Consider the following 23,252-nt stretch of genomic DNA (forward strand, 5'->3'; position numbering starts at 1 on the left):
GAGTATTGCATGGCATTGATTGTCAACCTCAGAGGGCGGGTGGTGGTGGTGGCGGACGAGTGTGCTCTGTTTTTTTTTTTTTTTTTTTTTTTTGGAGGTGAATGACTCCTTGCTCTTATGATTGAGAGCAAATGGTCGGTGTCTGGCAGTCTGCCTGGCTTGGATGTCACATTCCTTGCTGGAGGCTGGAGAAGCAGCAGTTCTTCGACAGTCCCCCTCATCGTTCGTGACTCTGCCAGATAAGGACAAGGCCAATCTATCGCAAACCCGCTGGCTTCCCCTTCGAACCGCATTGCTTTGCATTTCGCTCTTCCTATGATTGTCTTCTTTGGCAGGGCTCCCGCGAGCAGTGACGTTTGATGCTTTTCTCCCCTTCCTTTTCATTGCTACTCGTGAGCTGGATTTGGTTGCTGATCTTTCACGAGTTCTGATACTTTTCTTACATTTCACCACCTCCCCACCTCCATTCCGATCCGGCTCTACGTCGGGGGGCTCACTCTGCATGAGCACAGCAGCAGCAGCCTTTCAATTCGGATGCGGCGTCTCTGATCGTGCGTGCAGTGCACATCTGCTCGTTTTCCTTTTCAATGTTTTTCACTTTTTAATTTTTGCATTACATTGTTTTCGTTGGTGGTTTTTTTTTTTTGATGTGTTGCACACATGATCCGCGCTGGAAAACTCACGCATTGAGCTTGCTTCTACTTCCTTCTGTGTTCTTGTCATCCAAACCACAGCCTTCCCGAGCAGCACCCCACCACCCCAAATCGAACGATACACTCGCTTTGTGGCACCTCAAGAACCGTTTCGACCAGATTCTTGTTTGACTCTCCATTCTGCTCTGTGTAAACTCCCCCCCTTCTTCCAACCCCTCCCCCCTGCGCTCCAAAGCAACAAGCAAAACACCGGAATCAATCATGGGCGGCTGTATGAGCAAGTCCGATTCGGACGCGGCATCCAACAAGATGAGCTACAACATGCAGACCACTGGCTCGCAAGGGTTTGGTCAGCCACAGGCACAGCAACCCATGTTGCCAGGCCAGATCATGGCCCAGCAGTCCCCGATTCACCTGGGACCACAAACACGACAGCCCTCCACACCAAACGGAATGAACCGCGGCGGCCCTCCGCAACAGCAGCAGCAGCAGCAGCAATATCGCCCCAACAGCACGTTGCCCGGCCAGCGACCTGGCGGCCCCGGCGGTCGTGTTGCAGCGCCTGCACCTGCACCGGCGCCCGCACGCCCGCGCTCGCAGGAAGCTAGCAACGTCTTTTGCGCGATTTGGGACTACGAGGCCCGCACTCCGCAGGATCTCAGCTTCAAGAAGGGCGACAAGCTCAAGATTGTCAACAACAACGACGGCGACTGGTGGCAAGCCCAGTCGCTCGCCACTGGCCGTCTCGGCTACATTCCATCCAATTATGTGGCTCCGATCGAGTCACTGCAAAGCGAGGAATGGTACCACGGCAAGATTCGTCGCGGCGAGGCAGAGAAGATTCTGCTCGAGCTCGGCAAGAACGGCTCGTACCTGCTGCGCGATTCCGAGTCCAAGCCCGGCGACTTTTCCCTCTCGGTGCGCGACGGCCAGTCCGTCAAGCACTACCGCATTCGAACACTGGACGAAGGCGGCTACTTTATTTCCCTCCGCACCACCTTTGCCACTCTCAACGACCTCGTTGCTCACTACTCTCGAGATGCCGACGGTCTCTGCTGCGCGCTCGTTGCCCCGTGCAGCCACGCCGACAAGCCCGAGACACCCGATCTTGCCTTCAACCTCAAGGACGAGTGGGAAATTCCGCGCACCCAGATCCAGCTCCGAAAACAGCTTGGTGCCGGTCAGTTCGGCGAGGTGTGGCAGGGCATCTGGAACAACACCACCCAGGTCGCCGTCAAGACGCTCAAGCCCGGCTCCATGTCCCCGGCCGATTTCCTCAAGGAGGCCGCCGTCATGAAGAAGCTGCGCCACCCCAAGCTTGTGCAGTTGTACGCTGTCTGCACGGACAAGGAGCCCATCTTTATCATCACCGAGCTCATGACGAACGGCAGTTTGCTCGACTACCTCCGCGAGAAGGGCCCCAATCTTAAGATTCCCCAGCTCATCGACATGTCTTCCCAAGTCGCTCAAGGCATGGCCTATCTCGAATCTCAAGCCTTCATTCATCGCGATCTTGCCGCGCGCAACATTCTTGTCGGCCAGAACAACATGTGCAAGGTGAGTTTTTGTTCTGCTTTTTTTTTTCTGAACAGGGGTTTCTCTGTCGTCTGTCGTCTGTCGTCTGTCGTCTGTCGTCTGTCGCGTTCTTGTTTCCATCGGTTGCCGGTTGCTTCTGGTCTCTCACACACATGTACATGCATACCTTTTTCTCGCAAACACAGGTGGCCGATTTCGGTCTCGCTCGCGTCATTTCGGAAGACAACTACACTCCTCAAGAAGGCACCAAGTTCCCCATCAAGTGGACTGCGCCTGAGGCTGCTCTGTACAGCCGCTTCTCGATCAAGTCGGACGTTTGGTCTTTCGGGTAACGCGACGCTAGTTTTATTGTTTCTGTGTGTTTTCACTATTTTGCGAATGATTGTCTGACCTTTTTTTTTTCTCCCGCCCCCTTCTCTTGCTTGTCTGGGCCTCTTTTTTCCCATCTTGACAGCATTCTGTTGACGGAACTTGTCACCTACGGCCGCATTCCCTACCCTGGCATGACCAACGCCGACGTGCTTGCTCAGCTCGAGAAGGGCTACCGCATGCCCAACCCGCAAGGCTGCCCGCCCACTCTGTACCAGATCATGTATGACTGCTGGAAGGCAAACCCCGACGACCGCCCTACTTTCGAGTCCCTGCAGTACCGATTGGAAGACTTGATTGTCAACAGCGCTGGCGAGTACCACGAGGCCTCGCGAGTTCGTTAATTATGGTGATTTTATTGTGGCCTTGTTTTTTCGCACGCCATTCTTTTCTCTCCTCCTTCTACTCTGTCAGAACCAGATGGCCCTCTGTCTCGGTCAGCACACCCGACAGTCAATCGCGCTGTTCTGTTCTCGATTGCTGCTTTGGGCTGTGGTTTTCTGGAGCATTCTTTGCGTTTGACACGCAAGTTTTCTCCTTTATTCTTTCTCAGAAGTGTGTCGATCACCCTTTCCTCCCCCCACCGTCTCCCAAAACCTCCTTTATGTCTTTTGCTCTTCTTTTGTCTCTTTTTGTTCTCGCCCTCATGAACATTTCGAAACAAGTTTTTCTCCTGTTTCCTCTCGATCGTTCCGCGTTGTGTGGGATTTATTCTTTGCTCCGTTGTGTTTGGTTGCTGGTTTTTCTATTGTGACAGTTTGTTGTTGTAAACATCAGTGTGTTATGCTTTGTGTGCTTTGTGTTTGTCGTGTTTTTGTATTTTGTTGTGTTTTCAATTTCCACCTGTTTTTTTTTTCCCTTCCCCTACCTGTACATTCTCATTCCATTTCTCATCAAATATCTAAACAAGGGAGAATATGTTTGTGCAGTCCTCTCTTTCGTCAACATGAGTGAAGGGGATTTGCCAATGGCGTTTGGCAGCACGCCTCGAGGCGGGCACCGAAGTCATCCTGTCCCGCAACATCCAAACCACGGCAATCCGCAATCTCCATTCCACCACCAACCATACCACCGCGGTGGCCACGGTGGTCATCATGGCCATGGCGGTGGTGGCGGTGGTCATCGCGGAGGAGGTCAACGAGGAGGATATCAGCGAGGAGGGGGATTTCACCGAGGGGGTGGCAACAACAACCATTACCCAGCGCACTCTGGGCCGCATCGCGGTGGCTTTGACGGTGGATTTATGCCACAGCATCAACATCAACAACAACATCAACATCACGGTTTTCACCGCGGCAGCGGCGGTCGGGTAAGGCACATTCGCAAACCAAAGGGTTTTCGCGTTTCAGACACTCACTGTTGATGCTGGCAGGGCGGTCGCGGCGGGCATCGTGGCGGCCATTCTGCCGATGCTAGATTGGACATTCGTGCATACTACAAGCCGAGCTTTTTGGAAAACCCTTGGGCTCAGCTGGAGGACAATCTTCGATTTCCACATGCGTTTGAAACAATCCGCGGCACTGGGCATCCTGTTCCAGTAGATATGGCCAGCGACAATGGTGCTTCTGCTGATGCCTCAAGTCCTATCGTTAGTAATGTGCACCCGGCTGTGGACACTGCGGTCGACACAAGTAGTTAGACGTGTGGAGGCTGGAGTGTTTCAGAAACGTTGTTTTTTTTTTTTTTTTTTTTTTTTTTTGTTTGACAAAAAAGTCTTGTTGGTTGTACAAAATGTTGTATCTTTTGTGCTTGGCAATAATAACAACGCCAAGCGAACATTACGAAGGGTGAAATCTCCACAAGCCCTCCAAAAAACAGGACCTTGAACAGTGCATTTACTTGGAGAAGAGCTGGCCAGACTCCTCGAGCACGCTGGCAATCTTGCGGATGGCATTGTAGAAGGCAGCAGTACGGTAGTCGCAGTCCTACAGAGGGAGGGGGTAGCCGTTCAAGAAGAAGTGAACAAAGAAGGAACAAACGAACAAACAAACAAGAAAAAAAAAAAAAAAGTCAGTCAAACTCAAAACTCCCCTCCTCCAGTTTTCGTTTTTGGGGCCGTTTTCTCACCTTCTTGAGGGCAGTAACGCGGGTCTCCATGCAGGCGTTGATCATGGTGTCCTCAAGACCAGAGTAGACGAGGTCGGCCTCGTTAGCTCCGTGGATGATGAGGCGACGCTCGCCAGCAGAGAGCTTGCGGTTGGAGGTCTCCTCGATAATCTCGACGAGCTTGCTCTTGCTGTGCTCCTCCCACTTCTTGTTGAGACGGCCAAAGCGGACGTGCGAGAGGTTCTTGAGCCACTCAAAGTAGGACACGGTGACACCACCGGCGTTGAGGAGCATGTCGGGAATGATGATGGTGCCCTTGGCCGAGAGAATGTCATGGCCGTTGGGGGTGAGCGGGCCGTTGGCAGCCTCGCCGACAATCTTGGCACGAATGTTGGGGGCGTTGCCCTTGTGGATTTGGCGCTCGGAGGCGGCGGGGATGAGAATGTCGCACTCAATCTCGAGAACCTCAACACCTTCGGGGATGAAGGTGTCCTTGGAGTAGTTCTGGAAGGACTTGTTGGCCTTGAAGTAGGTCATGGCGTCCTCGTCGTCAATGCCGTTGGGGTTGTGGATGGCGCCGTTGTACTCGCCAATGGCCACAATGAAGCCGCCGTACGCGGTGAGGAAGCGATCCGAGTCGTAGCACGCCGTTACCAACACCCTGGATGACAAAGCGCTTGCCCTTGATGCCCTCGGTGAGGCCAGTCTTCTTCTGGACCTCCTCGTAGGTGAGGAACTCGCGAATGCCATAGTAGACACCGAGACCGGTGGCCTCGTTGCGGCCACGGACACCACCCTGGGTGAGGGGCTTGCCAGTAACGCAAGCAAGAGCGTCAACGTCGCTCGAGTTGAACTGCTGGTACGTGTCCTTGATCCAGGTCATCTCGCGACCGCCAGTGCCCATGTCGGGGGCGGGGACGTCAATGCCGGGGCCAATAAAGTTCTTCTGGCAGAGCTCCATGGTGAAGCGACGGGTGATGCGCTCGAGCTGGTCGACCGTGTACTTCTTGGGGTCGATGCAAATGCCACCCTTGGCACCGCCGAACGGCACATCGACGACGGCGCACTTGTAGGTCATGAGCGCGGCGAGCGCCTCAACCTCCTGCAGATCGACCTCGGGCGAGTAGCGGATGCCACCCTTGACCGGGGAGCGGTGGCGCGAGTGGTGGGCACGGTAGGCGTGGATGACCTCGTAGTCGCCGGTGGCCGTCTCCATCGGGAAGGAGACACGGAGCACGGCGTCGACCGTCTTCATGCTGTGCAGCTGGCCGGGCTTGATCTCAGTGTGGATCTGAGCGGCGCGGTCAAAGAACATTTGCGAGCACTGCAAAAAGTTGGGCTCCGACTCCTTTGCCTCAGTGTACATGAGCGACTTGGTGACATATGCGCGCGTTGGCTGGTGGGACTGGCGGGTCTGTGGGATATGTCGACGAATGAGGATGGTGAGTGACAAAAGAAAGAAAAAAAAAAAAAGGAAAAAAAGAAACCGGTGATGTTTTGTTCAAAGTGTTTTCAATTCAAGCACATTGGTTTGATTTTTTTTTTCTTTCTTGGCGGTGAAGGGCAAGAATACAAGTCATTATCGACGTAAAAAACAAAGCCTCACACTGAGCTGAGCACGATGCTGGATTGACCTTTGTTTTCTCAATCCATCGCATCTCTCGCGCTCGCTCGCTCGAATCATCCCCCCCTCAATCCTTCGCCTTCGTGCATGAGATGGCACGAGAATGTCCCTCCCTTGTTTTGCCTCAAAACACAGCGACCACGCACAGCGATCCAATCGCCGGATTTGGTCAAACCCACGAAGGGAAAAAAAAAAAAAAAAAAAAAAACAGGTTTGAAAAAAAATCATAAAAAAATCAAAAGAAGGTCGAAAAACAAAATCCTGACAAGTTTGGAAAGCAGAGAAGCACGCAAACACACACAGAGAGGAAGCATCGATCAATCCAGCGCTGGGAAGCAGCGAGAACGACGAACGCCGCACCGAGGAAGAAGAAACACGCAGTGAACCGAAACAAAAAGAAAAAAAAATAATGCGTAAAAAACCGTTTTTTTTTTTTTTTTTTGGAGATGAGAGTGTTTGCGAGGCCAGCGCGTGGCTGCCACGCAAGCGAGCGAGTGCGTAGACACACCATTCGGTGCGTCTTGAAGCCGCTCGTCCGATGTGCTAAGCCGCGACGCAGCAGGAGCAGAGGGCAGCGATCAACGAAGGCGAATAAAAAAGCCAATGGGAATGCGTTGAGCTTGCACAGTCACGGCTCGTTTTTTTTTTTTCCCACTTTTTTTTTTTTCCCCGCCATCGGCCACGCTGCCGAAAACTGCCGACACTTTCCCCTCCTAAGCAATCTCCAAAGCAAACGCACTCAGAGGGAGGACGACAGACGGAAGCAACGGAATCAAACAGAGAAAGCGAAAGTGTGCAAAGATGCGTTTTTGCGCAGTCACATCAAAAAAAAAAAAAAAAAAAAAAAGCAGATGCGTGGATTTTTCATGTTGCCTCGCTTTTTTTCGTTCTCACACTCTTTGCATCTGCATCTGCATCCTCATCGTCAGACTACGTGCGATCGTCGTGTCATGTTGCTTTCGTTGTGTGAGTTGCGTCGCTTTATTTTGTTTGGCTTTCGTTTGTTTGGTTGGGTTTGAAATGCACTGAGCGCAATCAAACACCAATGGGGTGAAACGCACACACAGTCGCATCTCGCATCAAGCACGCACGCACTTTTGCCACTGCTGCCAAATGTGCGAGCTTTTACATTGTAGGGGGAAACTTCAAAAAGAGAAAAAGCAAAAGCAAAAACCAGTACTCACAGCAGCGCGAGCAGCGACTTGGACGGCAGACGAGCGAAGAGCAGCAAACATGGCTGTGGATGTGATCAAAAAATAAACAAATAATAAGACTGAGAGAGTGATTTTTGGAAGATGGTTGGAATAAGAAGCCTGATGGTTGGATGGCTGGATGGCTGGATGGCTGGATGGCTGGATGGTGTGAGAGAGAGCTGGGGATCTGGGATCCTGTCGACCAACTGCGCAAAAATTGTAGGACGAAGGGCTCAACTGAGCTCCGTCCTTCTTCGTCGATCGGGTTTCCGGGTTGTTCATTTGGTTTCAGTATGGTTGATGAGTTACTTTCCTTTGTTTGTCGTGCTTTGTTGAATGCAAATCAGGGTGACCGAACAGAACCACAAGAAACAAAGAAAAAAGGAAGGAACTGGCCAACGTTTTCCAACTCCAACTCCAACCCCTTCCCCTCCTCCACCCCAGCATCGGAATAACGAGTCACACTGCGATGGCTCGTATTGGAGAATAAAATCCAATATGAGCTCACTTGAGCAAGGGGAAGTCGAGAAGGCAAGTTCACTCTTCTTTGTCTCTTTTTGTTCTTTTTTCCTCTCCTCCCCTCATTCGCTTCCTTTGTTGTTGGATTCTTTGTTCTTTTCTTGTCTCGTTTTCAGTGTGTGTTGTGTGCGTGCGTGTGTGTGTGTGTCTCTCTCTCTGTTGTCTGTGATCGAGCAACACAACGGAAAGGAAAGCAAAACCGATTCACAATGGAGACGACTCTGCCGTCCCTGCCTGACAATGCTGCTGTAAGTATTCAGTTCAGTCTTAGGAGAGAAAGCGAGCGATCGAGCACATTGCAAGCAACGACGCCAGCGAGAGTGAGAGCGAGTGAGAGAGAGAGTGAGAGAAGGAGAGTGAGCGAGAAGATGAAGAAGCTCTGACGTCCTCTTCCATCACACACACACACAGAGCATGGCGTCAACGACCAAGCGCACAGCAGCAGACATGGACACGGACGACGAGCCAATCCACATCGCAGGAGGACCGGACGAAGGCGCCGTACAAGCGTCGAACAGCGGTGCTCAACAGGCATTGCCGCCTTCCGTTCACGCTGATGCTGATGCTTCTACGACGACATTGAACAATGGTGGGCAACCGCACGCAAAGCGATTTGGCATGGATGACAACGACAGTCCTGTGGCGCTGCCAGTCCAAGGCGGAGACACGACGAGCAGCAGTAGCGGTCGCTCGGCCGACACAGTCACTGTCGTGGATGAAGACCCGAGCAGCGAGGACGGCGAAGTCACAGTCAAGTCAAGTCGACCGCGCGCCATTCTGATTGACGACGAGGTGGACGATGACGTGCGGCTCGGCGACAAAGCAGGAGCACCGTCAGGAGCAGCGGCACCACAGGAAGGGCTGCTGCCACTCCCTGCCCAACCGCAGCAGCAGCAGCAGCAGGCTCCTGCGTGGCTCAGTGCTCCGTACTATCCACCTGGCGCGGGTCACTGGAACTACCAGCAGATGCAGCAGCAACAGCAGCATCAGCGCCAGGCACAACACTACTACCAAAATCCACACCTGTACCAAGGCGTGCCGCCACCGCCCTTGCCACCGCCGTTGCCACCAATACCGCCAGGATACATGCATCAAGCAGCACCACCGCAGCATGGACCGCGTCGGCAAGCACTCATCAACGAACTGGTCCGATGGAGCGTTTCTGTCATCAATGACTGCGAGGAAAAAGCCAAGCAAAGGCTTTCCAAAGCCGATGTCGCAGACCAGGCCTCCATCTACAACCTGCTCGATGAGTTGAGCCGCAACAAGGCGGCTTTCGCGGCCAAAGTCCGGGAGCTCTCCGATCTCGAGCTGAATGCAATCAAGACGCGCTCCAACGCCAACACAAAAACTGGCACGGAACGCTACCACTTGATTCAATCCGTGGTTCAAAACAGAGCCTTCACAACCTCCATGGTTGCTCCTGTCGGGCCTTATGGCCCCAGAGGCGGAGGCTACCCATATCCGCATCACCTCCCCAATCCAAACCTGCTGCATCGAGGAGGTGCGCAGCCTCAGTGGCAAGCTCGGCCACGCTCCAATGCTGGCGGGCAGCTTCCGGGCGAAATCAATCGGCACCGTGCCTTGTTGGGCACGCCCTTGGAGAATCCCCTCTTCCGGCATCGCGCGAACATGACTCAGAGCGACGGCCAGCCGGCACCAGCGGGGCTGTTCGAGTACGCGCCGCTCATGCCTGCCTTCCGCGCGGTCGAAATTGCGCCAGCGGACTTGCCTAAAATCATGGACGCCATCATGCTCAAAGACCACAATTTCGACACAATGCCGGAGGCGGAACCCCCGGCGGGCTTGAAAACGACCCTTTTGCGCTACCAACTGCAAGGTCTTCACTGGATGATGGGCCAAGAAAACCCAGACAAGCTGAAAAAAGATGCACCGTCTCTGTTCAACTCTGACGGCGAAGGCAAGGACGATGCAGCGCCATTTCGGGGCGGTCTGCTTGCCGACGATATGGGTTTGGGCAAAACAGTGCAGTCGCTTGCCCTGATGCTGAGTGATGATGCCGCACGACCACGCTCTTCGCCGACACTGATTGTCTGTCCTCTCTCCGTTGTTGGAAACTGGGAAAGCCAGATTGCGGTGCGTGACCCCGATACTTGTTGTTATTCGTTTTGGCAGTTGTTGTTTTTGGTGTGTCACTCACTCGTTTTGCGATGGTGCTGCTTCTACTTGCGATGCTATCTGTTTCTTGTGGCAGAAACACGCGCCCGGGAAGCTGACGGTGCGCATTTACCACGGCCCTGATCGTGCCAAGCAGCACGCAGCTTTCCGGAATGCCGACGTGGTTGTGACCACGTACGCACTGGTTGGAAACGAATGGGATTTGCACATCAGGAACCCGTCCACCGAGTCTTTTTTGCACACGGTTCAATGGTGGCGGTGAGTTGGATGGGTTTTCTCTTTATTTCTTGGGCTGGAGATTCTGTGACTGACTTGCCATATCTTCCATTCCTTCTGTTGTTGTTGTTGTTGTTGTTGCGTCTCCACAGTGTGATCTTGGATGAGGCACACACCATCCGGACAATCAAAACGAAAATGGCCATCGGCTGCTGCCAGCTTCCAGGCGCGCGGCGCTGGTGCTTGACTGGTACCCCTATTCAAAATTCTGTACGTTTGCCATTGTGACTTGCACCCCTTTTGCCGAACATTGACTCACATATCGCTTTCTACTTGTTGTACCTGTCAGTTGAATGATCTGTTCGCGTTGGTTCATTTCATGCGCATTCCGCACTTTTCCCAATCCCACATCTGGCAAAGCATGTTTGGAAAGCGTGCCCCACGAAGCCAATCCAACCAAGAAGCTCTTCAGGTGCGTATCCCCCCCCTCCCTTTTTTTGTTGATTCAAAAGTTTTGTCTGATCGCAGGTGTTGCACTGCTGACTGTTGGACCGATTTCCACCGCGTTGCAGGGACTGATTAGCAACATTTGCCTGAGGCGCACCAAAGATTTGAAAGTCAACGGCAAACCCATCATCGAGCTTCCAGACAGGAAGGTCTTCTCGGACGAAGTCGATTTTTCGCCGGAAGATCGCGCCAAGTACCGCGAGCTTAGCGAGCAAACATTCAAAGAGTTGCAGCGTTTGATGGCCGATGTGGTAATGCTTTGTTTTGTTTTTGGGTTTTGTTTTTGGGTATTGCGGTTGTAGTGGTCTGGTCAATGTGCGTGTATGCTAAACAATCGCCGCCTCCCACAAACGACTTTGCAGGGAAAACACTACATGAGCATCCTGGAACTGCTGTTGCGCCTGCGACAGTTTTGTGACCACCCTTCGCTGGTCGACTCGGTCATGAACTGGGACAACAAAGGCGAATCAACTGCCGCGCGACTTGATGCATTCATTGATTCCGGCAACCTCGTGGAATGCATGCAGTGCGACGAGCCCGTGGTATCGGCCTACCTCACTTCTTGCGGCCACCTGTTTTGCAACAAGTGCACCGACTTGGCAGTGGTATGTCTTTTTTGTTTGCATGACATGACCCGCTAATTCTTCCTTCTTCCCCTTTTGCAGTTGTAGCCTGACTCTGTTGTCCTCCTTCTTTATCGACAACGCAGAAACGTGCGCGGTGCCATTTTTGCGAAAGCAAAATCACTGAAGCGGACGTCAAGGAGCATCGTGCCGCGCCAGTTGACCAGGACGATGACGACGAGGAGGTGGTCATTTTGGCTTCCTCGCGATTGTCGTCTGCTACGTCGTCGTCTTTCTCCGAGCCATCCACCCCGGCCGCGCGCTCAACCCTATCCAATGCAAGGTCGAGTGACGCTGTTCCCTTCTACTCGGCGCCGTCCTCGGCCGCAGTATCCGTAGCTTCCTCCGCTGCAGGGTCGCTTTCAAGCACTCCTATTCCCACTGCACTTACACCGACGTTTCAGGCCCAGGAAACCTTGCAACCTGACACTTCGATCGACGAGCCAACCGCGGATGTTGGTGATGATGCCGAGCCTGTCATCAACGTTCGCTCCTCGCGCAAGCGGTATCAGCAAATCTCGGACGACGAGGACGAAGATGTTGCCCCTGCCACGGCTTATCCAGCCGTGTCTTCCACCTCTGGTGACGAGCCAGGCTCTCGGCACGTCTCGTTTTTGCGACAGGTAGAGGTGTAGAATGGCTGATGTTTTGAACAACGAGTGGTTTTGTTGATTGTTTGTGTTTGGCTTCCATGTTTGACCCTTTTGTGGCTTCATCTGCTTTGCGCAGACCTATCCAACTCCACTGAGCTGCAAGATGGTACGACTCTTGCAAATCCTGGAAGAGACGAGAAACACCGACTCCACAATCAAGACGGTCGTGTTCTCTCAATGGACATCAATGCTGGATCTGCTTGAGGTATGCGTTGATGAGGCCGATTGACAACTCGTTCCACCTTTCTTTTTTTGGCTGGCCATCTTCTTCATTGACCACTGTTGTTTGATGTTTTGCTTTTGTACTAGCAACCTCTCGCCATCAACAAGTTCCAATTCACTCGTCTTGACGGCCGGATGGGTCGCAGGCAGCGCGAGAAGGCTTTGCAGGCGTTTGACTCTGATCCTGCAGTCACTGTCTTTTTGATTTCGCTCAAGTGTGGTTCCCTCGGTTTGAACCTGACCGCTGGCAGCCAGGTACGCCTCGAAGATTTCAAAACCTCGCAGATGGCTTTTTTTTTTCGCGCTTTTTTTTTTTTTTTTTTTTTTTTGGATGCCGAATCCGCTGGAACTTTCTGTCCCTCCCGTTTCTTTCTCTCTCACTCTCACTTACTTGCTCACGCTCTGTAGGTGGTGGTGCTCGATCCATGGTGGTGCCCGAGTGCCGAAGACCAAGCAGTCGATCGTGTTTACCGGCTCGGACAGATGCGCCCCGTTGTTGTTCGGTCGATTTTTGTGCGCGACACTGTCGAAGAAAGCGTCCTGAAGCTGCAGCAAGCCAAGCGCGACCTGATGCAGTCGACCTTTGCCTCCAAAGAAGAGGCGGCGCGTCGGAACAAGGCGCCGGGTCACAACGTCAACTTTTTGTTCAAGCATCTCGAAAAGGCTCGTGAGCAGGACAAGGCGGACAGGTCTGTAGAAATTGTAGTGTAGCCAATGTCGTGGCTTGGTCCTTCTCGCCGGAATTTTGTACTTTGCCAGAATTTGTACTTTTAGCAAAAAATTGGCTGTAATCTTGAGCAAAGCGTGACACAAGCCGAAGCGAAGGACAATGGCAAACAACACACCACCACCAACAACAACACCACCACCAACAACACCACAACGAAAAAAAAAATAATTCAAATCCTCAAACTCAATGGCACACTACTGCAGATCGGATGTAGCGCGGGGCCGGTTGCCAGTTGTTGTGGTCACGTCGCTGACGGGCGTTTCCAGAAAGTAGAAGCGCGTTTCGCTGCCACGTTGTTTGGAGCGCAGTTGATCGGCGGCTCGCACACGGCCAAGCGCTGACGGCTTGGCTGCCGCAACGACGCTAATCTCGGGAACGACCGCCGTTGGAGCAACCACCTGGTCTTCGGCCTCGAGAGCCAAGGATTCGTCGGCCTCCTCATCCTCAAGGTCTGCAGGCTCGTCCTCGTCCAAACGCTGCAGGAGATACTGCACCTCGACCTTTTTGGTGAGCGGAATAATCCACTTTTCGTACAGCTCGACAACCAGCGCGGGGTTGATTTTGCTGTGCGACGAGTCGGATGCGAGGTTGTCGACGTCCTGACCGTACATTTTGGCCTTGTTGTGCAAGCGAGTGAGCAATTTTCGCTCGACTTCCTTGTTGGTGAGCAGCGCCATGAGGCCATCGGCGTTTCCCTCGCGAATCAGCCGGGTATACTCGTCGGTGTGCTTTGGGTCGGAGAACTTGGCTTCGGCGATAAACTTGCCATAGTGGATGCGGCGGGACACGGCTTGGAGGCATTGGACGTCCAATGTTGCCGAGGATCCGTAGTTTGTGTCATCTCCCGACTGGCACAGGGCTGGCACAAGCTGTTCAATGTACATCTGCTCAGAAAAAGTGGGACAAAATGGGACAAAGTTGGTTGGATCTGGTTGGCATGGTTTGCGTTTTATCAAACCTGGTCTCGCAACATGTTACCAACCTCCTTGATCTGCGCATTCACGTTAATCTTGTTTGGCTTCAGCACGGATGGAAAGTCCAGCGCTTCAAGCACGGGCTCCGGCAGGTTGTCGAAGAACGGATTTTCATCGGGGCTGTCCAAAGCCATACAACGCACAAATCAACAACGTCAACAACCTCAGCAGCCTCAACACAATCGAATACTACTCTGCGAGATGTAGTTGCGTGTCCATTCCTTACCTGGTGTAGCGACGGACGCTTGCTAAAACCGATCACACAGCCAACAACAACAATGCCATTTCCCAGTAAGTCAACCATCATCAAGCCAAAATTTCAAGCATCTTCTTGTATTTCATTGTTACCATGCAGTTTCTCCGTTTCATGGAGGAAGTAATCCAGGAACGAAGGCACGGCTGGCGATGACGTCGTTGCCACCACAGTCGCTGTGGCGAGCGAGGTGGTGGAGTGCTCGGTCCGAGTCTGTGCCTGCTGCTTGACCGATGACGACGACGACGACGGTGATACACTTGATAGACCCGATTGCTGCGCTTGCGGACGGCGGAACGAGAAGGCGCCCGAGCGGTAGACGTTCGGGTTGTGCTTGAACTGGGCGCGTTCAATCAAGCCTGACCCAATTCAAGTTCCCACACGTCCAAGCAACAGTCATGGATGTACATCACAAGTCATTCCCAAGATGATCAAGTCAGCGAACGCTCCCCAAAAATAAGTCAGCCGAGTCAAATTCAGGGGTCAAATTCGACGGTCAAATTCGGTCGTGACACGCTTTCGACTTGCCAAAGATGATGGTGTCCTCCATGCGCATCAGAGCAGCACGGAGTCTGTCGAGACTGAGCGCTTCATCGGCGAAAAAGTTCATGGGGGAATTCGGTGGAGAGAGGTTCGCTTGGAGGGTGAATCAGGACTGAGCGGACGATGAAATTCAATTTGGACTGAGTTGGATCAGAATTCATGTGCATGCTCAGACATCATGGATTCAGATCGTTTCGATGTTTCATGATCGTCAGATGGTAGAGATGACGCCATTCATCGGCGTGACGCTCGAGTAAAAGTAATAAACATACAAAAGCTGTATTTGTATTTGTACTGTATTAGGGATTAAAAGCCATCATCCACGGGCGCAGAAGACTTGGGCTTGGGCACAATCTTGATAAATATAACCATCCACGTGAACACGACAATAATACCAATCAACGCTAGCCAGATCCAACACGAACCCCATTTGGTGCGTTTGATTTGCTCGGAAAGCCGAGCATTCTCGACCTTGAGTTTACTCAAGCTACGATTTGCTATGGCCTCAGTGGCGTCCAATGCGAGATTATCCTTTTGCACAATGCCGAGTGCAGCGCGGGCTTGTTGCTTGAGCGAGGCGGCCATCACCAGCATTTCGTCGGTGAGCTGGTCTTGCACTTGCCGGTGGTGCTGCAGCAGCACATCGACAGCATCCACCTTGGATGCGTTATTGTCTGTAGGTGGTTGTATTGCTCCAGGGCTGTAGTGGGAATAGAGGGTGAGCAAGCAATAGCGGCGAGGTGTGCTTCACACACGACCGACTGCACTCGTGCAAGCAGACAAAAGCAGCAACGAGAAATATGGCACCTTTTACGAACAAACCCAAGTAATGCTGGAGCCGTAGCACTTGAAATCTCTGTACACGTGAAACGAAAGCAAGTCAGAGAAGAATAGTCCAGTCATGAAGCACGCGTTTGCCTACCGGAGGTCGTCGGGGTTGCTAGTAGGCTGGATCCGCCATCTGTACGCACGGTGGGGTAGTTGGACGGCTACAAAAAGTGCGAATGCCAACCCACGACGTAGTCAGAGATTTGTCGCAGCACAAATGGGTGCTGAGATTGGCAATTGCAACGGCTTACCGCTGGTGCCAATGCAATCCGATCAGCGTTATCGGGCTGTGTGAGAGCTTGCAGTTGGTCAATGCGTCTTGCATATCCAGCAAATACGTTACTACAAAATCCAATGACGTTCAGTGAGCAGGTGCTGGGTTGTGGATTGAAACTTGTTCATGGCGCCAAAACCAAGTCCAACCACAGCTTTCCCTTCCCCTCCCCCTTTCTCTCTACCCACAACTTACTCGCTGTTATTGAGCAACAAGCTCCGTGCGCTTTTCCCAGCGGCGACTGCGCTTGGGGTGGTCTTTTTGGATGACACGCTGGCAAGCGATGACGACTCGACTTGCTGTCCACTGAGCTCCTCGAGCATCTTCCAGAGTTCGCGCACATACTATCCAAAAGAAACCACGAGTGAGATGAAATGAGATAGGGGGGGGGGGAGGCACTCCAATGCAGTCGGTGTCTCTGTTCGCAAACCTCTTCAAAGCGGTAGAGCTGGGAGCCCTGCGTCCGAAGCTGCTCGCGGTCACCGCTGGCCATGGCCTCGCATCGGTGCAGCAATCGCACGAGGTTGATCTCGGCGCGTGACTGGGCGGTGGTCGGAGTGGATGTACCTGCAATGGCGGCCATTGATTGACCGAGAATGGAAGAATTGAACAAAGATTGACGACTGAGCGTCGAACCCGCTGAGATGCCGAGTTTGGCTTTATACTGTTCTCGAACAGTCAAGTCGCCTTGCTTCGAGGTTTGGTGGGCATTTCTACGTGGGAATGAGAAAAACAAACAAAAAAACAAAAAACGACGACAACAGCATGTCCTCCTCAGAAGCCATAGTAGGGTCCCTTGTTTTGAACTTTTTATTTGTTCGTTGCCAAAAAGGCCATGATGTACCTGCGCCAGTCATTGAATCTCTGCTTTGGTGCGTACTATTGTTGGTGCTCGAGCTTGAAGGTGGCACGAACGGCGACCTTGATCTGGAGCGTTGTGGCTTGAGCTTGAAGAGGGGATGGCGCCTGCTGGAGATGCCGCGTTCTGCCCATGGTGGATGATGAAGTGTGATTGACGAGCGGACGAGCAGGGAGGGGTGGGGAAAGCAGTGACATGGGTCGGACGAGTGGAACAGAGAGAGAGAACGAGTCTCGTCGTCCCAGCGAGTGGCGTCGATGACGATGACTGATGCCGTTGTTGGAGCAGAGGATGAGGACAACATGCAAGCGGGAACCGCGGCACAGAGTGAGACCGAGAGACAGGGAGTGAGGGAGAGAGAGGGGCGGGGAGATCTCGGAATGTGGCGAATCACAACAGCAGCGAGACAGAACAGAGAGAGAGACAGTCAGAGCGTGTCGCGCAAGATCACTCAGTGGGAGACAAAGTGTTTGAGCGAAGGGAAGGGAAGCGAGTTGGGGTTAGATTGGCAGAAGGAGAGCGAATGAGATTCGGAATGAGAGAGAGAGAGAGAGAGAGGTGAATTTTGAGCGACTGTGTGCAACAGCGTTCCAGTGGCGCAACGCAGACGCAGCAGCAGAGCGATGGAGTACTCTGTTTCCCATTATTCGCTAGACTCGTGGCATCCCCCCTCGCTTGGGAATCGCCACCGCCACCCCCTCAAAAGACACGAACGAACGCTCACAAACACTGACCAAAGAAAAAAAAAAAAAAAAAAAAAAAAACGAAAAAAAAACATCCCAAACAAAACAAACAAATATCCAAAAACAACGTTTCATTCGCTTTGTATTGTTTGTTGCTGTAGTTTGTCGCTGCCATTGCACGAGGAGCAGGATGGTCGGGTGGTTGTCAGCCTTCATTGTCGTGACTTTGTGGGGAGCCCACCGAGATTACGGGTGTTTTGGGAGGACCATGGTTGAGCTGAAATGCATTTGGGTTTGACAGGAGGCGGGGAACACAACAGGGGATTATTTCCTGTGCTGTGCTGTGTGCTGTGCTGTGCTAGGAGAGTATTCATCCACCTGAAAACACAAAGGGGGATTATTGGATATCGAGTCATTGAGTGGAAGGGCAATATCGCGCGCGAGCGAACCTCCTACTGGGTTTGGCGATGAATTGCCGAACCCGTCCATTTCCCCCGATGTTGAGCGTTTTTGAAGCTGTGGCAGAAAATATCGCGTGAGGAAGAACGAAACATCCAGCAAAAACACCACTTCGCTCACTTTGCGTACATCATACCGACAACACAAAACCCACCGAACACCATTCGAATACTCCCCGAGCTGCATTTAATGCAGCCGGATGTGGAAATGCGGCAGGCTCACTTTTCATTTTTCATTCTTGTTCTCATTCTCGTTCTGTCGCCCAAAAACAACTTTGGCCATCATGCTGCAATCAATGTCGCTTCGCCAAGCAGACAACGTCTCCTTCGAGTTCAACGACTGCCTCGGCTTGCAAGCGCAGACAACCGTAGCCACTTTCACCAGCATGGCACAGCTCGACGAGACCACCTCTCCGATTATTGACTACGAGTCGTTCAACGCCGTCAAGGAATGCGACGATGACCCTTCCTTCCTCGAGTCCATTGTCAACGACTACATTGAGCAACTCGAGTCCAAGAAGGTCGAGCTCTTCGACTTGCAGTACGTTCTTTTGACTGTTTGCTTTTTTGTTTGTGGTGCATATTTTTGTGTGCGTTTTTTTTATTTGTTGTTGATTTCTTATCGTGTAACACGCCCGAACGTTGAAATGTTTGGAGCTTTTGTGACTCACCTTTTGTCCTTTTTCTTGTATTTTGCTTCCACTTTGTTTGCTTGAACTGTCACCCTGCCAGTCAAAAGGGCGAGCTGCAGCAGTTCTCCCAGGTTGCCCATTTCTTGAAGAGCAGCAGTGCCACGCTGGGCGTTGCACGGTTACGGTACCTGTTTGGCAAGCTGCAAATCTTTGCCCAAGAAGGCGCACAAAAGGACCCCGCCAAAGTGAACGAGCTTGTCCTCAAGGTCGATCCGCTGGTGGACGAGGCGGTGGCCAAGCTAAAATCCGAGGTCGACGAGGCCATTCGCGCTGCTTCGTCGTGAGCATCTGCGTTCTTCGGTGCATGATCGTGTTATTGTCAACTTTAATATAGTAGTTACATTGATTTTGTGTCCTGCTGGGGGGGGTGGGGCACGAGCTCGGAAGGCGGAAAAAAATAGCCAATAAGGCCCGATGTCAACAACAAAGACAAACAAAAACAAAAACACGAGAAAGTCACGAAGTACCTCCCTCCAATGGCATAAACAAGAAGCAACAAAAGGAATACTGTACTGAATGGCACTGCAAACCACGTTGTTGACCATTGATCAAGTTCATCCCATTCATGTCGGCTGCGCGCGAGAGGGTTTGTTTGGTTCTTGTGCCTCGCTCGTCAACCCCATTTCTTTTTTCATAAACACAAAAAGTTCGCCACCTTGGTCCACCAAAACACCCCGAGGAAATCCCGTTCAAAAGAATACTGCTCGCAAATCCACCGCCAATTCGACAATATGGCACGAAAACCAGCCGAATGGAACATTGATGTAAATTGACACACTCAGGCACACACACACACACACACACACAAACACAAACACGCAGACACGGACACTCTCGCATAAACAATCACACAGACACACACACACAGAACCCACACGCATTGACAAGTGATGAATGATGAAAACAAAGGATTATCAAAGATCAAAAACAACGAGAAATGACACGAGCAGGAATTTTTACACTGCCGTGTTCTCAGCGTCGCCTGTGTCGCCGCTGGTCGGTGCCTCGGGGGCCGACGTGGTCTCAGGCAAAGGAGCAGCGTTGCCAGCGACCGGCGTGGGCGGGGTCACGATCGAAGTTTGGTTGTTGCTCGCCGAGCCGGCTTCCTCGGCTTGCTGCTCGGAATGGGCCGCAGCCATTTTAATCGAATCGTTGGACGCCGGGGCAGCGAGCGGGACGCCGGAGGTTGTCGATGATGGCGAGCCGTTTGGTTCGGGCTTGTCGTCCTTCTTGGAGGGCGCGTCCTTGGTAGTGCCGGCCGAGGATTCTTTGGGGGTTATTTGGACGAGAAGCGAGGAGCTGGTTACCGAGCCCGAGCGAATGCGCGAAGACTCGGAGCTACGAGCTGATGGCCTGGGCGTGGTCGGCTCGTCATGCTGCTGCGACGATTGCCGAGCCATGCCCTTGCCGCGAGCAGGAGACGCGGAACGGGCGCTGGAGCTGCCCCCGACGCCAGCACCGGGGACGACAGCAAGGGTGCCTTCGTCCGAGGCCGTGCTGTGGCGCTTTGCCGGATCTTCGATCGAGACGGCAATTGCAGGCATGAGCTCTTTCAGCATTTCCATGCCCATGACCTTGAAAACGCGTTTGGCAAAGAAATCTTGGAATCGAGCGGCATAAAAGCTGGGATTGGTCACCGACACGGCCTCCTGCGTTGTTGTTCAAGGAATGAATGAATCACAGAATGAGAAACCTCATCCTCGCCGCTATGCACACAAACACCACCACCACCACCACCACCACCGCCACCCCCTCACTTACCCCATCATACAGCAACGCCTTGAATGAATGTTCGAGGCGTTTTTTGAGCTGGTATTGCTGCAAAATATCAATAATACCCAGGAAGATGATACACCGCTCCTTCTTGTCCGTGTAGGCGAGCATACCACCCGCATACCTGACACAAGGGAATCAAATCCAAAAGGCCAAAAAGTGAGAGAAACTGCAGCTACAATAAAACAACAACAACAACCAACCAACCAACCAGTACAACACGGATCGGAACGTACGTCTCTAGTTCTGGATCGAGATCCAGCGTTTCAGAAATGTCAGCAACATAGCTGACCTGCTTCTGAAACTTTTTGTTGAGCACGTTTAATGGAGTGCCGGTCACAGCTGCAATTTCAGACAACTTCTTGTAGAGGACAGCACGCCGGAGGGACTCGTTCTTCTCTTCCTTGCTGACAGAGGCGCTAGCGCGCGGTGACGAGAAGAAGGATTGCGGCTTGTCGGGCGAAGACATCAAGTCGAACGAGTTGGCGTGCGTTGGAGGCGGCGTGACGTCGGGCATGCTGGTTTGAGAGTCCATGCTGTTTCGCTGCAACTCGGTCTCATCCAGTTTGTGCAAGCCCACAAGCAGACTGTAGTCCATGATTTTAAAACTTCGCAGCACCTATCAAGCCCCACAACGGCGCGCGCACACACACACAGATACACACAGACACACGTAAAAAGTGAGTCCCGAATCCCGATGTGGTCGACAAACTCGAGTCCGAGTGCAACTCACCAAACAATCGCGTTGCATTGCACGCATCAAAGCCTCGTAAGTACTTGGAGGCAGGTAAATGCCTTCTGGATGCTTGTTCATAAAGTCCAAATCCTTGAAAGTAGGGTCGCTCTTCATGCATTCCTTCTGGGACGCCATGCGCGCGTGTGTTGAGCCCTGCGAAGACGACAAAGACACGAAAAATTGTCAGGCGCGGGTTTCCAGCGGGCGAAAGCGAAGCAATGAAAAAAACAGCCAACCAACAGCCAACCAACAGTGCTCTCGAGCGAGTCGCGGTACCTTCAGATCATAACGCTCGTGGTATCGGAAAATGGACGGAAGCAAATTGTTCATGACAACAAAGCGGATATTAAAACCAAGCGCGCTCTTGTAGCAATACAGGCCGAAAAATTTAGGCAGCAAAGTCTTTTTGTTTTGCGTCAGATTCTGTGGACCGAGAAAAGAAAGAAAACAAAAAGAGCACAAAGGGATCAATCAAGCATCACATACACACGAAACAAAAGTTGAAAAGCACAAGCGAGCGAGAAACAAAACTCAGAAACACGTCAAAAACCACACACTCGAAAAAAAAAACTCACCATGTAATAACCCGGAAGCAGCTGCCGCAAGAACAGGGCTTCCCGCCGCTGGACAGTTTTGATAATAAAGTGATCGTTGTGCGACATGTAAAAGAGGGAACCGCTGGCACCCGGGTTGGAGAGCTCGCGCAGCGGCTCATTACACAAGGAGAGCATAAAGTCTTCAGCCTTAATCCCAAAGGCTTCACGGAAGTGCCGGAAAGCGCGAGGGGCGTACGACTTGAAGCGAAAAGAGTTGCTAGAGTGCGCGGGCGTGTAAGTGCCGCCCTCGCTCGGAAAGTCGACAATCTCGTGCTCTTCAAAATCAATCATCAGGAGATCCCGCGACTGCTTGGGCGTGATGCTGCCGACCGAGTGCCGAATGCCGAGCTGGATGCCTTGCATGAGGTCTGACGACGGGGTCTTCTTGTAGACAACCTCGCCGTCGACAACCTTGCGATGCCCAAGCTTGTTGGACGAGCTGTTGCTCGAATAGCGGCGCTTGTCCGAAATGCCTCCCGTTGGCGATGCCGGTGGCGATGAGTTGGTCGACGCGAACGACGCAGTCGACGCCGTGCTGCCCACCCCCGTCGCGATGGGCGCGAGTGACAGCGGCACATGCAGCGTGGCGGTTGCAGACGGCACGACCGACGCGTCGGCAGCGGCAACGACAGGCGCCGAGGCGGACTGCGCCAAGCCTGTCTCCATCCTACTTTGGTTTGGGCTCTCTTCGACCGACGACGACGACGACAAGTCTTCTAGCTTGCTTCACAGCGTGTTGATGATTGTGGAACGTGGATGGTTGTCTGTCAAAAAGCCGGTGAGCGATGAAGCCATAAAGCCAAAAAGCAAGAACGTGAACGGTGGCCCACACGGGACGCGACACAACGCGGGATTGCCCTTCCCCCTGGTCAGCCCTCGCACACACACACACACACACACACCGTACATAGTTCTGTGATGACCAACATGCCGCGTGTCGGGGGGGGGTCGCGAGTGCAGAGCAAAGAGAATCAACGAGGGAAAAAAAACAAAAAACAAAACTTGGTTTCAAAAAAAAAAAAAAAAAAAAAGTCTTGTGTTGTGGAAAGACGAAGGGGATTTTTTTTTTTTTTTTTTTGATTTTATGGTTTGAGAATCATGAGGGAAGGGAAGGGAAGGGAAAAAACAGCTGGTTGTTTGTGGGACGCGAGCAGGGGACGAAGGGCCGAAGCGCGTGTCCGATGGTGTCCGTACGGCCATCCCCAAGCCTGCGGTGCGGCATCAACGTGACACGGGGGCTGGGGGCTATGAGGAGCTTCTCCGAACGTGCATCGAAGCTTCGCTCCTTTTTTTTTTTTTTTTTTTTTTTTTGAATGCATTTGCATTGCCAAACCTCGCCAAAGTCAGAGATCTCAGAGCCAGGAGCCGGTCAACGAGCTGAGCTGAGAGCAGAGGTGGGGCAACGACTGGCAGAAACCCACAAAGCAGGCCTCGAGTCAGGCCTTGTGAGCGAGTGAGCGAGTGAGTGGGACGAAGAGCGGCCTTACAGCAAATCGAAGCTACAAATAGCCAGTTGGAAAAAAAAAAAAAAAAAAGAATTAAAAAAAACAAAA

The 23,252-nt window shown here is 52.4% G+C and overlaps 8 protein-coding genes across 9 annotated transcripts; 4 read left to right on the plus strand and 4 right to left on the minus strand.

Annotated features, from left to right (window-relative positions):
• Nucleotides 1-914: 914 nt before the first annotated feature.
• Nucleotides 915-2,902, plus strand: CAOG_02182 (protein tyrosine kinase src; the record flags this gene model as incomplete). Its single annotated transcript, XM_004348882.2, has 3 exons — nucleotides 915-2,210; nucleotides 2,375-2,517; nucleotides 2,644-2,902. 3 exons carry the CDS (start codon nucleotides 915-917, stop codon nucleotides 2,900-2,902), a joined length of 1,698 nt encoding a protein of 565 aa, XP_004348932.1.
• A 602-nt stretch (nucleotides 2,903-3,504) lies between these two features.
• On the plus strand, nucleotides 3,505-4,197 carry CAOG_08589 (hypothetical protein; the record flags this gene model as incomplete). The annotated part of the gene is made up of 2 exons (XM_011271887.1): nucleotides 3,505-3,867; nucleotides 3,931-4,197. 2 exons carry the CDS (start codon nucleotides 3,505-3,507, stop codon nucleotides 4,195-4,197), a joined length of 630 nt encoding a protein of 209 aa, XP_011270189.1.
• A 196-nt stretch (nucleotides 4,198-4,393) lies between these two features.
• CAOG_02184 (glutamate dehydrogenase) lies at nucleotides 4,394-7,483 on the minus strand (the record flags this gene model as incomplete). Its single annotated transcript, XM_004348884.1, has 4 exons — nucleotides 7,413-7,483; nucleotides 5,221-6,018; nucleotides 4,626-5,126; nucleotides 4,394-4,483 (listed from the first exon to the last, which is right to left on the minus strand). The coding sequence occupies exons 2-4, from the start codon at nucleotides 5,968-5,970 to the stop codon at nucleotides 4,394-4,396; spliced, it is 1,341 nt and encodes a 446-aa protein (XP_004348934.1). The 5' UTR covers nucleotides 5,971-6,018; nucleotides 7,413-7,483.
• Nucleotides 7,484-7,974: 491 nt separating this feature from the next.
• On the plus strand, nucleotides 7,975-13,132 carry CAOG_02185 (hypothetical protein). Its single transcript, XM_004348885.2, has 11 exons — nucleotides 7,975-8,188; nucleotides 8,352-10,037; nucleotides 10,156-10,337; nucleotides 10,448-10,565; nucleotides 10,645-10,767; nucleotides 10,868-11,053; nucleotides 11,165-11,407; nucleotides 11,512-12,048; nucleotides 12,155-12,283; nucleotides 12,388-12,555; nucleotides 12,709-13,132. Exons 1-11 carry the CDS (start codon nucleotides 8,150-8,152, stop codon nucleotides 13,009-13,011), a joined length of 3,714 nt encoding a protein of 1,237 aa, XP_004348935.2. The 5' UTR covers nucleotides 7,975-8,149; the 3' UTR covers nucleotides 13,012-13,132.
• On the minus strand, nucleotides 13,068-14,930 carry CAOG_02186 (chorismate mutase). Its single transcript, XM_004348886.2, has 5 exons — nucleotides 14,786-14,930; nucleotides 14,353-14,616; nucleotides 14,231-14,252; nucleotides 14,013-14,124; nucleotides 13,068-13,914 (listed from the first exon to the last, which is right to left on the minus strand). Exons 1-5 carry the CDS (start codon nucleotides 14,865-14,867, stop codon nucleotides 13,225-13,227), a joined length of 1,170 nt encoding a protein of 389 aa, XP_004348936.2. The 5' UTR covers nucleotides 14,868-14,930; the 3' UTR covers nucleotides 13,068-13,224.
• Nucleotides 14,931-15,076: 146 nt separating this feature from the next.
• On the minus strand, nucleotides 15,077-16,560 carry CAOG_02187 (hypothetical protein). Its single transcript, XM_004348887.2, has 6 exons — nucleotides 16,333-16,560; nucleotides 16,098-16,246; nucleotides 15,880-15,970; nucleotides 15,723-15,789; nucleotides 15,608-15,656; nucleotides 15,077-15,500 (listed from the first exon to the last, which is right to left on the minus strand). Exons 1-6 carry the CDS (start codon nucleotides 16,483-16,485, stop codon nucleotides 15,107-15,109), a joined length of 903 nt encoding a protein of 300 aa, XP_004348937.2. The 5' UTR covers nucleotides 16,486-16,560; the 3' UTR covers nucleotides 15,077-15,106.
• A 197-nt stretch (nucleotides 16,561-16,757) lies between these two features.
• On the plus strand, nucleotides 16,758-18,940 carry CAOG_02188. 2 transcript variants are annotated; one of them, XM_011271851.1, is made up of 3 exons: nucleotides 16,758-16,774; nucleotides 18,218-18,443; nucleotides 18,635-18,940. In XM_011271851.1, the coding sequence occupies exons 2-3, from the start codon at nucleotides 18,289-18,291 to the stop codon at nucleotides 18,876-18,878; spliced, it is 399 nt and encodes a 132-aa protein (XP_011270153.1). In that variant the 5' UTR covers nucleotides 16,758-16,774; nucleotides 18,218-18,288; the 3' UTR covers nucleotides 18,879-18,940. The 2 variants fall into 2 exon arrangements, with proteins under 2 accessions (XP_011270153.1, XP_004348938.2); XM_004348888.2 differs by lacking the exon at nucleotides 16,758-16,774 and having other exon boundaries at nucleotides 18,153-18,443.
• A 402-nt stretch (nucleotides 18,941-19,342) lies between these two features.
• On the minus strand, nucleotides 19,343-23,212 carry CAOG_02189 (phosphatidylinositol-4-phosphate 5-kinase). The gene is made up of 7 exons (XM_004348889.2): nucleotides 23,187-23,212; nucleotides 21,679-22,463; nucleotides 21,380-21,526; nucleotides 21,101-21,256; nucleotides 20,604-20,986; nucleotides 20,356-20,491; nucleotides 19,343-20,243 (listed from the first exon to the last, which is right to left on the minus strand). Exons 2-7 carry the CDS (start codon nucleotides 22,363-22,365, stop codon nucleotides 19,551-19,553), a joined length of 2,202 nt encoding a protein of 733 aa, XP_004348939.1. The 5' UTR covers nucleotides 22,366-22,463; nucleotides 23,187-23,212; the 3' UTR covers nucleotides 19,343-19,550.
• Nucleotides 23,213-23,252: the final 40 nt, after the last annotated feature.

This window comes from Capsaspora owczarzaki, assembly GCF_000151315.2.
Source record: "Capsaspora owczarzaki ATCC 30864 unplaced genomic scaffold supercont2.3, whole genome shotgun sequence".
NCBI classification, from domain to species: domain Eukaryota; class Filasterea; order Ministeriida; family Capsasporidae; genus Capsaspora; species Capsaspora owczarzaki.